This window comes from Sinocyclocheilus rhinocerous, unplaced genomic scaffold, assembly GCF_001515625.1.
Source record: "Sinocyclocheilus rhinocerous isolate Xijiao unplaced genomic scaffold, SAMN03320098_v1.1 scaffold1803, whole genome shotgun sequence".
Taxonomy (NCBI): domain Eukaryota; kingdom Metazoa; phylum Chordata; class Actinopteri; order Cypriniformes; family Cyprinidae; genus Sinocyclocheilus; species Sinocyclocheilus rhinocerous.
In genome coordinates, this window is record NW_015656128.1 from 91,934 (window position 1) to 103,823 (window position 11,890).

The 11,890-nt window shown below is 36.5% G+C and overlaps 2 protein-coding genes across 2 annotated transcripts in view; one reads left to right on the top strand and one right to left on the bottom strand.

Moving 5' to 3' along the window:
- LOC107719344 (vitamin K epoxide reductase complex subunit 1-like protein 1) overlaps positions 1–4,654 on the top strand; it is an 18,697-nt gene extending 14,043 nt beyond the window's left edge. Inside the window, exon 3 of the mRNA XM_016526742.1 lies at positions 3,631–4,654. Within this exon, the coding sequence (XP_016382228.1) occupies positions 3,631–3,857 (227 nt within the window). The 3' untranslated portion in view covers positions 3,858–4,654. The remainder of the gene's footprint in view (positions 1–3,630) is intronic.
- A 5,899-nt stretch (positions 4,655–10,553) lies between these two features.
- Positions 10,554–11,890, bottom strand: part of LOC107719352 (beta-glucuronidase-like) — a 17,405-nt gene continuing 16,068 nt past the window's right edge. Inside the window, exon 13 of the mRNA XM_016526751.1 lies at positions 10,554–10,827. The gene's annotated coding sequence lies outside the window, so the exon portion shown is untranslated. The remainder of the gene's footprint in view (positions 10,828–11,890) is intronic.

Consider the following 11,890-nt stretch of genomic DNA (forward strand, 5'->3'; position numbering starts at 1 on the left):
CTTTATAGGTAATATTTTCGTTGGCAAAATTGAACAAAACGCACAATATTGTGTTTAAATTTTGCACAATATTAACTTCTTATTTACTGAACTGTTGTATAAAATCACAATTGCACTCGTGTTCTTCGTGACAAAAACAGCACTCGTGTGATATTGCTCTCGCTGCTGGTGTGATATCGCTTATCATATGATATAAATATGAAACAAAAACAGGGGCATTTTTTGCCCCAATATCTTGAATTTTTAGGGCATAACTGCATTTATGGAGTTGTTGCCCTGCATCATATTTGTCAACAGTCAACTGTATGAAATAAATTTAAATAAATCGTGTTTTTTTTTTTTCATAACTAATTAAGTTAACGCGTTAAACTGACAGCCCTAATATATATATATATATATAATTCTCTTATCACCTTCCATTTAATTTAAACGGGGTCTTTAAAGGCTGCTGTCTGTGCAGACCACACTAGGTTTTGGAACAGATCCCTCCTGTCTAGCCTTGAACCAACAGACACTTGAAGATGTTTTTAATTTCTGAAACCTTGCTGTATCCCTCAGTTATGTTATTTATCTCCATGACCCGAATCTCAGATAGTTCTGTCCTTGTCTGCACTGTTATGTGTGTGTGATCCGTTTGTCGTGCTCTGCCCTAATGCAATTTCATGACTATGAATAGCAAGACTGTGCCAACGTGTGTGTTGAATGCCCTCTGTTCTGGAGAAATGCTCCCTTTTCTGAAGGGCTCGAGTGAGTGATGAGTAGGGGAAAGGTCAAGCCTCAGATGTGCCCCGCCCCCTTACAAACCACACCCACTTTAAAATGCATAAACTCTATGTCTAAGGCACCTGCCTTTTAAAGCAGCATCCTAACTGCAAGTGTAACCTGGATTTGGAACACTACATAGGCAGCATCTCTCTGTGCTATAGAAATAGAAATAGCCTGTGGCAATATAGGTGTCATTCTACAGTATTCATTGTTTTGCCATTATTCAGTGACAAGTGAATGACAAACAGTGAAGGAGTTGAGTAGGTTTTGCTTGGATTTTCTTGTTATACACTAGAAAATCTGAATTTCAGAGTGATTTATAATACGTAGTTCTAACTGTAACTGTCTAAATCTCATTTGGCTATGATTCAACAGGTAAAGAAATCTATTTTAAATAAGAAATAATATACTGGGCGTTAGGGCTGTCAAAAAAAATTCGAATTTCGAATATTCGTCGAATTTAAAATAAAAATCCACATTCGAATGCAAGGCGTTATAATTGTAGCAAATATAATTGATCCATAATTGCTGCATTTAAAGTTTTACTAATAGGCATATTTTACTGAACTGTCTTGCTATTAGATATTAGGCCTACTTATTAGACAACCTTAGCATTAGATATCTATTATATTCAGAAATTTCATTAATAGATGTTTTTATAAAGGTTTCACCTGGACAAATCTTGAAAAATATCAAATATTGAACAAAAGGATGAACAATATTCATATAGTTGATTTTGTAATGTTGTAAGAAGTATATTGTTTATTATTATTATTGTTTGATTATTTCTGTCAAAAATATAACTTTTGCTGATATAGCATTAAACTAATAAACAAAAAATATTAAATAGAAAGATTTTATATTGTTCATTTTCTAATGTTACAAGAAGTATATTTTTATTGTTTTATTTTCATATTGTTGTATTGTGTATATTGTTATATCATTTGCTGATGGCATTAAAATAGTAATAAACTGCAAAAATGAAGAAATAACATATAACAACATTAATAATAAAATGACAGACTTTATCTAGTTTTTTTTAAAGCTAGTTTTAATGATGTTGTAAGAAGTATATTATGTATGTGTGTGTATATATATATATATATATTTCACAGAAGTGAGTACACCCCTCACATTTTTGTAAATATTTTATTATATCTTTTCATGTGACAACACTGAAAAAATGACACTTTGCTACAATGTAAAGTAGTGAGTGTACAGCTTGTATAACAGTGTAAATTTGCTGTCCCCTCAAAATAACTCAACACACAGCCATTAATGTCTAAACCGCTGGCCACAAGTGAAAATGTCCAAATTGGGCCCAAAGTGTCAATATTGTGTGGCCACCATTATTTTCCAGCACTGCCTTAACCCTCTTGGGCATGGAGTTCACCAGAGCTTCACAGGTTGCCACTGGAGTCCTCTTCCACTCCTCCATGACGACATCACGGAGCTGGTGGATGTTAGAGACCTTGCGCTCCTCCACCTTCCGTTTGAGGATGCCCCACAGATGCTCAATAGGGTTTAGGTCTGGAGGCATGCTTGGCCAGTCCATCACCTTTACCCTCAGCTTCCTTAGCAAGGCAGTGGTCGTTATCATGTTGGAATACTGTCCTGCGGCCCAGTTTCCGAAGGGAGGGGATCATGCTCTGCTTCAGTATGTCACAATACATGTTGGCATTCATGGTTCCCTCAATGAACTGTAGCTCCCCAGTGCCGGCAGCACTCATGCAGCCCCAGACCATGACACTCCCACCACCATGCTTGACTGTAGGCAAGACACACTTGTCTTTGTACTCCTCACCTGGTTGCCGCCACACACGCTTGACACCATCTGAACCAAATAAGTTTATCTTGGTCTCATCAGACCACAGGACATGGTTCCAGTAATCCATGTCCTTAGTCTGCTTGTCTTCAGCAAACTGTTTGCGGGCTTTCTTGTGCATCATCTTTAGAAGAGGCTTCCTTCTGGGACGACAGCCATGCAGACCAATCTGATGCAGTGTGCGGCGTATGGTCTGAGCACTGACAGACTGACCCCCAACCCCTTCAACCTCTGCAGCAATGCTGGCAGCACTCATACGTCTATTTCCCAAACACAACCTCTGGATATGACGCTGAGCACGTGCACTCAACTTCTTTGGTCGACCATGGCGAGGCCTGTTCTGAGTGGAACCTGTCCTGTTAAACCGCTGTATGGTCTTGGCCACCGTGCTGCAGCTCAGTTTCAGGGTCTTGGCAATCTTCTTATAGCCTACGCCATCTTTATGTAGAGCAACAATTCTTTTTTTCAGATCCTCAGAGAGTTCTTTGCCATGAGGTGCCATGTTGAACTTCCAGTGACCAGTATGAGAGAGTGAGAGCGATAACACCAAATTTAACACACCTGCTCCCCATTCACACCTGAGACCTTGTAACACTAATGAGTCACATGACACCGGGGAGAGAAAATGGCTAATTGGGCCCAATTTGGACATTTTCACTTAGGGGTGTACTCACTTTTGTGGCCAGCGGTTTAGACATTAATGGCTGTGTGTTGAGTTATTTTGAGGGGACAGCAAATTTACACTGTTATACAAGCTGTACACTCACTACTTTACATTGTAGCAAAGTGTCATTTCTTCAGTGTTGTCACATGAAAAGATATAATAAAATATTTACAAAAATGTGAGGGGTCAAAAATTAAGTTTTAATATATTTACGGTAGAAAATTAACAAAATATCTTAACTAAAAGAGTACCATCATGTCTGAAGAGTATTCATGTATTTTTTGATGCAGTTGCTGCGGTAGTGAACTCTTGGCAGTGCTGTTGTTGTTCTTCAGTGCATTAACCTCTCTCTGTGTGTGTGTGTGTGTGCGCGCAGGTTTGACGGCGAGTGCGATGGCTGCTCTGATTCTCATGACTACCTCCATCGCGTCAGTGATGGGCTCCCTCTACCTGGGCTACATCCTCTACTTCGTCCTTAAGGACTTCTGCGTAATCTGCATCACCACATACGCACTGAACTTCATCCTGTTTGTGCTCAACTACAAGCGACTGGTTTACTTGAACGAGGCCTGGAAGCAGCAGCTCCAAGCCAAGCAGGACTAGACACAAAAACAACACAAGTATAGAAGGATAGCCAATCATCCAACACGTGGGGAAAATGTGACCTCTGAAAAATTTGTGACTTGCCACCAGGAGACCTTGCTTCCAAACAAATGTTCATTCTGTTGTGTGTGTGTGTAAAACGAAACAAAAAATTAAACAAGGAAAGAAAACGCGTATCTTTAGGGGCCACAGATCACAGGTTTATTGCATTGCAAGCCAGGATTGGAAAACAGAAACTCAAATCTTTGTCCGCTTTGATTTATCGTTGGTTTTCTTTGTTCCCTGAGATGAAAATGAGGTTTGTGCTTTGAGAGAGAGCGGTCAGAAAGCACTTACGAAACAAACAGAAGAGGGTGTCCTTTCCCTGAGGAATAAAATAATGGAGAAAAAAAACAATGTGAGAAATTCTGTTTACTTGAATCCACTGGGAAAGTCGTTGCTCTTTGGGAGCAGCTGATTCCAGCGGGACTGAATTTAAGGGTTATAAAGGGTAAACACGAATGATCATGAGGCTAATGTACCACTCGCAGAGATGATTCCACAAAAACGACGGATTACTATTGAAAACGGTGTAATTTTTTTTGTTTACAGATTTTTTTTATTTTTATTATTGTTTTGGAAGAGGACCACTCATAAAACATGGAAGAATGTGAGCTGTATGTGTGTAGATCAGATTTGTCTGTGACTACTTTTTTTTTTTTATTCGTTTGTTTTGCAGTTCTGTAAATAGCTGCCGCAAAGCAATATTCCAGACTAGTTTGTGTTTTACCGTTGAAACATTAAAAAGTCCCAATCTACGGCATGTCCGTCACTTCCAATGAGTGCTTTCAACAGCGATTGTGCGGGTTATTCTTTGTGCAAGTGTTTTAGCGTCTTACTCATCCTAAGGGGGTCTTGATCCAGATTGCATTTGTTGTGTTGGAATTACTGTAATTGTGATGAAGTTGTAATGTTGTTAGACTCAAAAATTATTTATTTCTCCGTCAGCGCTCATAACACCAAATTGGGGTTTGGTTTTAAGGGAAATACTAAGCAAAAAAGGAAAATTGTAGATGCAGATGAGTTTGTTTCTTCATCAGATTTGGAGAAATGTAGCATTGCATCAGTGTCTCAGCAATGGATGCTCTGCAGTGAATGGGTGCCGTCAGAATGAGAGTCCGACGAAGTTGTAATGTTGTTAGACTCAAAAATTATTTATTTCTCCGTCAGCGCTCGTAACACCAAATTGGGGTTTGGTTTTAAGGGAAATACTAAGCAAAAAAGGAAAATTGTAGATGTAGATGAGTTTGTTTCTTCATCAGATTTGGAGAAATGTAGCATTGCATCAGTGTCTCAGCAATGGATGCTCTGCAGTGAATGGGTGCCGTCAGAATGAGAGTCCAAACAGCTGATAAAAACATCACAATAATCCACAGCACTCCAGTCCATCAGTTAACATCTGGAGAAGACAAAAGCTTGTGGATTATTGTGAAGTTTTATCAGCTCTTTGACGGCACCCATTCACTGCTGAGCAAGTGATGGAATGCTACATTTCTCCTTGGAGAAAGAAACGTATTGTTAATAAACTCATCAGAAACTCATAATTTTGGTAATTCCAACAAATTCCGATTGAAAAGATCATTTGGGATATTTTCAGTGTGTTCCTGGAGATGTCAGACGTCAACTTTAAACGACTTTTTATTGTTGGTTTCATAATACACTAATGTTCCTTATAGAAGAGAGGTTTTGCCCTCTCCCAGGTTTCCATTCTTCGTGCTTGAGTTTTTAGGTTCATATTGTCATTTTGTCACGTTCATCATACTCAAAGCTACAGTTGATCATTTATGTGTTTAGTTGATTTTCACGTGAATATTTTGAGTTGCATCTACTGTACTACTGTAATGTAATTTACCCCACTTCTGTTACCCAGAAACCCCTCAACCTGCCGTCGCCTTGACCTTCCCATGAAATTACAAGTTCTTGATCCCCTTCACCTCTACCTCTCAGTGTTTGTCTCGAGCTGTTTTGATGTCGACGGATGCAACAGAAAAGTCCAAACCTGCCCGTTTTAGTCCATCTATAAGTGTGTTTGGAGTCAAAATGCATCAGATCTCTCAGTGTATGCGTTTAGATCCACAATATTACTGATAAACTGAAAAATAAAGGGTCATTGATGGTTCCTTAAAGAACCTTTAACATTCCATTCCGCTAAAGGTTCTTTATAGTCAGAAAAGGTTCTTTAAAATACAAAAAAGTTCTTCACGCTAAGAAAAAACGTTATTGAAAGGTTCTTTGGGGAACCAAAAATGGTTCTTCTATTGAATTCCTGCGAAAACCCCCATTTGAAACCTTTATTTTTAAGAGTTTGTTTTATATCAGTACTTGCACTGTTGTATTAGACATTGAAGGTCATTATTTTGTCAGTTCACAATTCAAACTCGATCTGAATTTACCAACTCTCCAATCCAGTATTGCATCGTTTTCTAGTGATGTTGAGCTAGTTTCAGTCTTCGAATGGCCATCAGGTGTGCTTCGTGTAGATGATAGGAGCTACTGGAACATGGAAATGTGATGAGTTGTTAAAGTCAAGAGAAACGAATTGAATTGGTGTAGTGAACATGAAGCGACGTGAATGAAAGTGAGATTGTAAGTTGGCGTTGATTGTTCAGTTGACGAAACATTGAAAAGATGTAGTTTACTGGAAAACATCAGACGTGAATCTCTTAAGTTTGCCCCTCACAGTCTTGTTTTCATTCACAACAGTTTAGAAATGGTTTCTACTCAAACTAAACTCTGTTGGTGATGTTAAGTTATTCCTTGACCGGTTGGTTTAATTTATTGACCTTTTTTTAGATGGTGATGCTTTTGTGAAGCACAGCTTGTGGTTGCCGTCTTTGTCTGTGTTTGTAACGTGTTTTCAGCCAAGCTTGCGAACAAATCGAAAGGTGGTTAGAGTTTCGCAGCTCAATTCTACAGGAGTTGATGTGATTTGTACATTAGTTGCGTGTGAGTTCTGTTGGTTTTATATATTGCACACAGACTAATTATGATGCCAGAAAGGTAATTTCTCCAATTAAACTCAACATGAAACAGTTTGCAACCCTTTTTACTTTGTGCAACTGGATATTTATTGTGAAAAGGATCCGATTGTGTAAATATTTTTTGTTAACCAATAACCTGAGCAACATGATCTTAAAAGTCGTTTTATGTGTGTATCAAGTATTACAAGAAAATTGTAATAATGTGAATTGTTAAAGAGCAGGAAGGTGTTCACTGCAAAAATGATTTTATTACTCAGTATTTTTGTCTTGTTTTCCAGTACTAATATCTGAACTTTCATAAATCAAGATACATTTACTAAAAGCAACATGACATAAGATATTGTTTTCTGAAAAAGTGTATCAAAATTAAATGTTTTTGCTTAAAACAAGAAAAAATATCAAGTTTATTTTTCTGATCCCATTGGCAGATATTTTTCTCGTTTTAAGCAAACACTTATTTAATTTTGGTACTTTGTTCAGAAAACAAAAGACTCATTTTGCTTCTAAAGTAAATATATCTTGATTTAAGTACATCTTGAAATTAAGACAAAATACTCAGTAAGAATCATTTTTTTCCCAGTGCATTAAGAAAGTTAATAGTTGGTTTTGACGTTATGTTGACTTTAAACAAGATGACATCTAAGGCTTTTGGGGGGGGGGGAACCAATGTTTTATTGCATATTAAATTGATATCCAATCCAAATGACAAGATCCCCCAAAAATAATGAAAAAGTGTTGCCTTCACAACGTTAAATTCATTAAAAGTGCCTTCTGTATGTCCACTGGGCTTTGGAGTTTGGAGTAACTTTGCAGCCTGATTCAAACCGGTTTGGTTAAGTCTATCCGCTTGCCTCTATATGGGTGAGTTAAGACTGGGATTGGTGACCACTGAAATACCTGCGGTGTTATTGTCTCACAACCTTTTAAAATGCAAAAACTGTAAACCTAAATCCAGATGTCTCATAAAGCGGTTTGGATGTTCCTTCACTCATCTTGTATTATTTCTGATTAGTTTAGACTCTTAGATATTTTTTTGCAAAGACCACCTCTGTCCTGAGAATCGTACAATGTGAGTTTCCGATAGCATTGTTTGTTTTTTTTAGTTCTGATGTAATTATCGGGGCGTCTTGAGCCCCTGTAGATGTACAGACTGTTAACGCTCTAGCTATTTTAGTAGATGAACAGACATGAGAAACCAATGGATTGGTGATTTCATGTTTGGCCTCGTTTTTATTTCCAATCGTACCTTTTTGGGGTATTTTTGTTTGTGGAGAATAAACTGTGTTTCGGTTTGCTTCTGTATTTGCCAAATATGAGTAAAAAATGCTGTATTTTCTTACATGGATGAGGTGTTTGGGATAAGGACGTCGGAGGAATTCTGTGTCTGGGAAGCAGCTGGAGGAGACACTGCAGTGAACATGAACGCGTGTCATTGTTGTGTGGATTTGATCTGCCATTAAAACATTCCCCCAGACCTCTCTGAGCCCTTCTGTCCTTTGACCTCATGAGAGAAACCATTGGCTATATGTGGCCCCGGAGCACAAAACCAGTCATAAGGGTCAGTTTTTTGAAATTGAGATTTATGCATCATCTGAATACATCAGCTTTCCATTGATGTATGGTTTGTTAGGATCGGACAATATTTGGCTGAGATACAACTATTCGAAAATCTGGAATCTGAGGGTGCAAAAAAAATCAAAATATTGAGAAAATTACTCTTGGTATTACTCTTCTCACAGCACTATTTATGAAGAATGCACTATGCAGAAAAAAAATGTTTTCAACCACTACAATATGGATTTACTTTTATTGTACCTTCTGATTGCACTGAAAAAGCCCTCAGTATTTTTGTCTTGTTTTCTTGTGCAAATATCTAGATCCTTAAAATAATATATATATATATATTGATCTAAGAAGCCTTGTTTTCTGATAAATTGATGAAAAGTTATTTTATGATTAAAACAAGAACAAATATCTGCCATTGGGCCCAGAAAAGTCAACCTTAATACAAATGCAAAAGTTTTCATTCCCCATTGACAGATATTTGGTCTTTTAAGCATAGACTCACTTCATTGTGTTCAGTTTCTCAGAAACCAAGACTTGGTTTCTTCATTATGCATCTCAAGTAAATGTATCTTGATTCAAGGATGTTTAGACATTTGTACTGGAAATTAAGACAAACATGCACTGCATGCAACATTTAATGCCACGACTTCATGAATTGAAGACTTTCTGCTCCGATTTAATGTGGAAGGGTGAATTAAGACTTTTTAAGACCTGCAGAAACTGCCAAAAATCAAGACGTTTTCACACAAAACCGAATTGTGAAAATGCAAAATAATTGTTTTTTCCAAAGACGCAACATGCCGAGGTCATGTGACAACAGTGTAGCATACTAGTATTTGGAACATTTATCACTGCATACTGTTTCACATCTGAACACAACATCCAGTGTAAGTGTCAAAACTCAATTAGCAGAAATGACAAGTGCCAGTTCCAGCATTTCATTTAGTTCTACTCCAGTCTTTTTGCAGTGTTTTCTTCAGCAGCACTGTAACCGATCATATATGAATGCAACTGCAAATCAAAGTCATTTAAATTGAAATCTATTGACTAATTAGAATGTTCTGCACTGCAAAAGTGAGGTTTTTCCTGAGTATCTTTATCTTGTTTTCCAGTACAAATATCTAAATATTCTTAAATCAAGATACATTTACTTCAGATGCTAAGTAAACAGCCTTGTTTTCTGAGAAACTGATCAAAACTGAGTTTTTGCATGAAACAAAAGAACAAATATCTGCTAATCAGGTCAGAAAAAGTTTCTTTTAAGTTTATTTTTCTGGCTCAATTGGCAGATATCTCTTGGATTTTTCCCCTCTAATCCAAGTAAGAAATACACTATCTAATGTCATTTTGCTTCTCAGGTAAATCTATCTTGATTTAAGAATGTTTAGATGTTTGTACTTGGAAAACAAGACAGAAATACTGATTAAATCAATCACATTTTGCGGTGTAGTTTTGTCATGTAGCTCATTTTCTGTCAATAACTTCTTCAAAAGTTTAGTTTTCGTTCTTGCTGTGAATTTGGATATTTTGATTTTCTAACGCAATCAAGTTTTTCTAAAACAGATAGATGTATAGCTTACAATATCAAGGAAGTCTATGGAACGAGAGATTCGCTTGCATTCATTCTTCAATATTCTACAAAAGTGTCTCTTATCCTTGTGTAAGCTTACTGTCTTTATATGCTTTTAACAGTAAATATTGCATCATAAGTGATTCTGTCTCACTAATTTACCAAGTCTTGAGTTTATTCTTTTGAAACAAACTCATCCTGATCTTGGATGGCCTGAGGGTGAGGATATTTTCATCTTTGGGTGAACTGTCCCTTTAAATGTTAACTTAAATGATCATGCTTACTATCTATACATCATCTTATCCTAGTCAGATGTTTGTCTGCTACCTTGACTTCTTAAGCACTTTGAGATGTTTAATCGTGTAAAGTTTGGCCTAAACACATCTGAGATGAGATGTGCTTTAAACATCCAGTGTGTGTTTCAGACAAAAGCTCTGATGAGGATAACATGAGCATTAATGAGGCTCAGGTCTGATGTCGTGGAATGTTGCTTCGATGACATCGCTGAGGAATGTCTGGAATGTCCACAAACACAAAGGATTCATTCAGTTGTTTATTATGAAGTAATTAAAGTAAAGTACACTCTGCTATCATACAGAAATCAACACACACAAACTGAGATGAAACTAAAATGAGAAATATTTTGGTCATGAAAGACTGGAGCCAATTATTACAAGATTATTAAAATTCATAGAAAATGACTGTTTAATAAAGTACTGCCAGTGAAATACACAGTGGCCTGATGGGTAACGTGGGGATGAGTAGAAACCTGATTGGGTGAATCTCACGAAAACACGTCAGGATCACATTTCACCTAAAAAAAAAAAAAAAACTTAAATGATATTTATTTTGACCTCAAATTCTTGTTGCATTAAATCTGCATGTTTTTTCCTCATTATTCTCAATGATGATTCTCATTAGATGCTACTGTAATGCAATTATTTAAAAAAAAATCTAAATCTGCATTAAGGTAGCATAACAAATATTACCAATAATTTACAGTTTGAATAATATAATTGTTTTTTCCTCAAATTCTTGTTGTATTAAATATGGATGTTTTTTGCAATTCTCATTATTCTCAATGATTATCCCTTATTAGATTCTCAATAGATATTGCTATTACTGTAATGCAGCTATTTTTCAAATATAAATCTGCATGAAGGCAATACAACAAATATCACCATAATATAAGAATATTTTAATAATATAATTATGTTAATTATCCTTATTAGATTCTCAGTAGATATGATTACGGTTATGTAATTATTGTTATATTAAGGAACGGAAGTACAACAAATATTACCAAGATATGTAAATACTTTACAATGTAAATAAAGTGTTCTTGCATTACAGTAATGAATTTGGGGGGAAATGTGTCTTATAATAATAATAATGCAAAATAATGCAGTTGCTGGTCCTAAATTTTTCTTTAAACCAGAATTATCGTCTGTTTATTTCTTTTGAGGTGAAAGATGAGCCGGACACGCTCTTGCCAGGTTTCATGAGATTCGCTCATCTGAATATCATTGCAAACATTCATTCACAATATAAATCCCAGAGGCTGAACACCAGAAAAAGGAAAAAATATTCCTGTTCCAGTTTAATAGTGTTACTGTGATTTAAAAGCAATTCAAAACATGGACTTCTGCAATCAAACCAATCTAAAAAATTGAGTGTCTTTACAAAGAACAAACAGCGCATGGATTCCTCACACAATCACACCGTTAAGAACAGATCTGTGTTTCTCCCTCATAGTGTAGCACATGTGTGACCCTGGATCACAAAACCAGTCATAAGGGTCAATTTCTCGAAATTTCTGAATAAATAAGCTTTCCATTCTGAATAAATAAGCTTTCCACGGACGATATTTGGCTGAG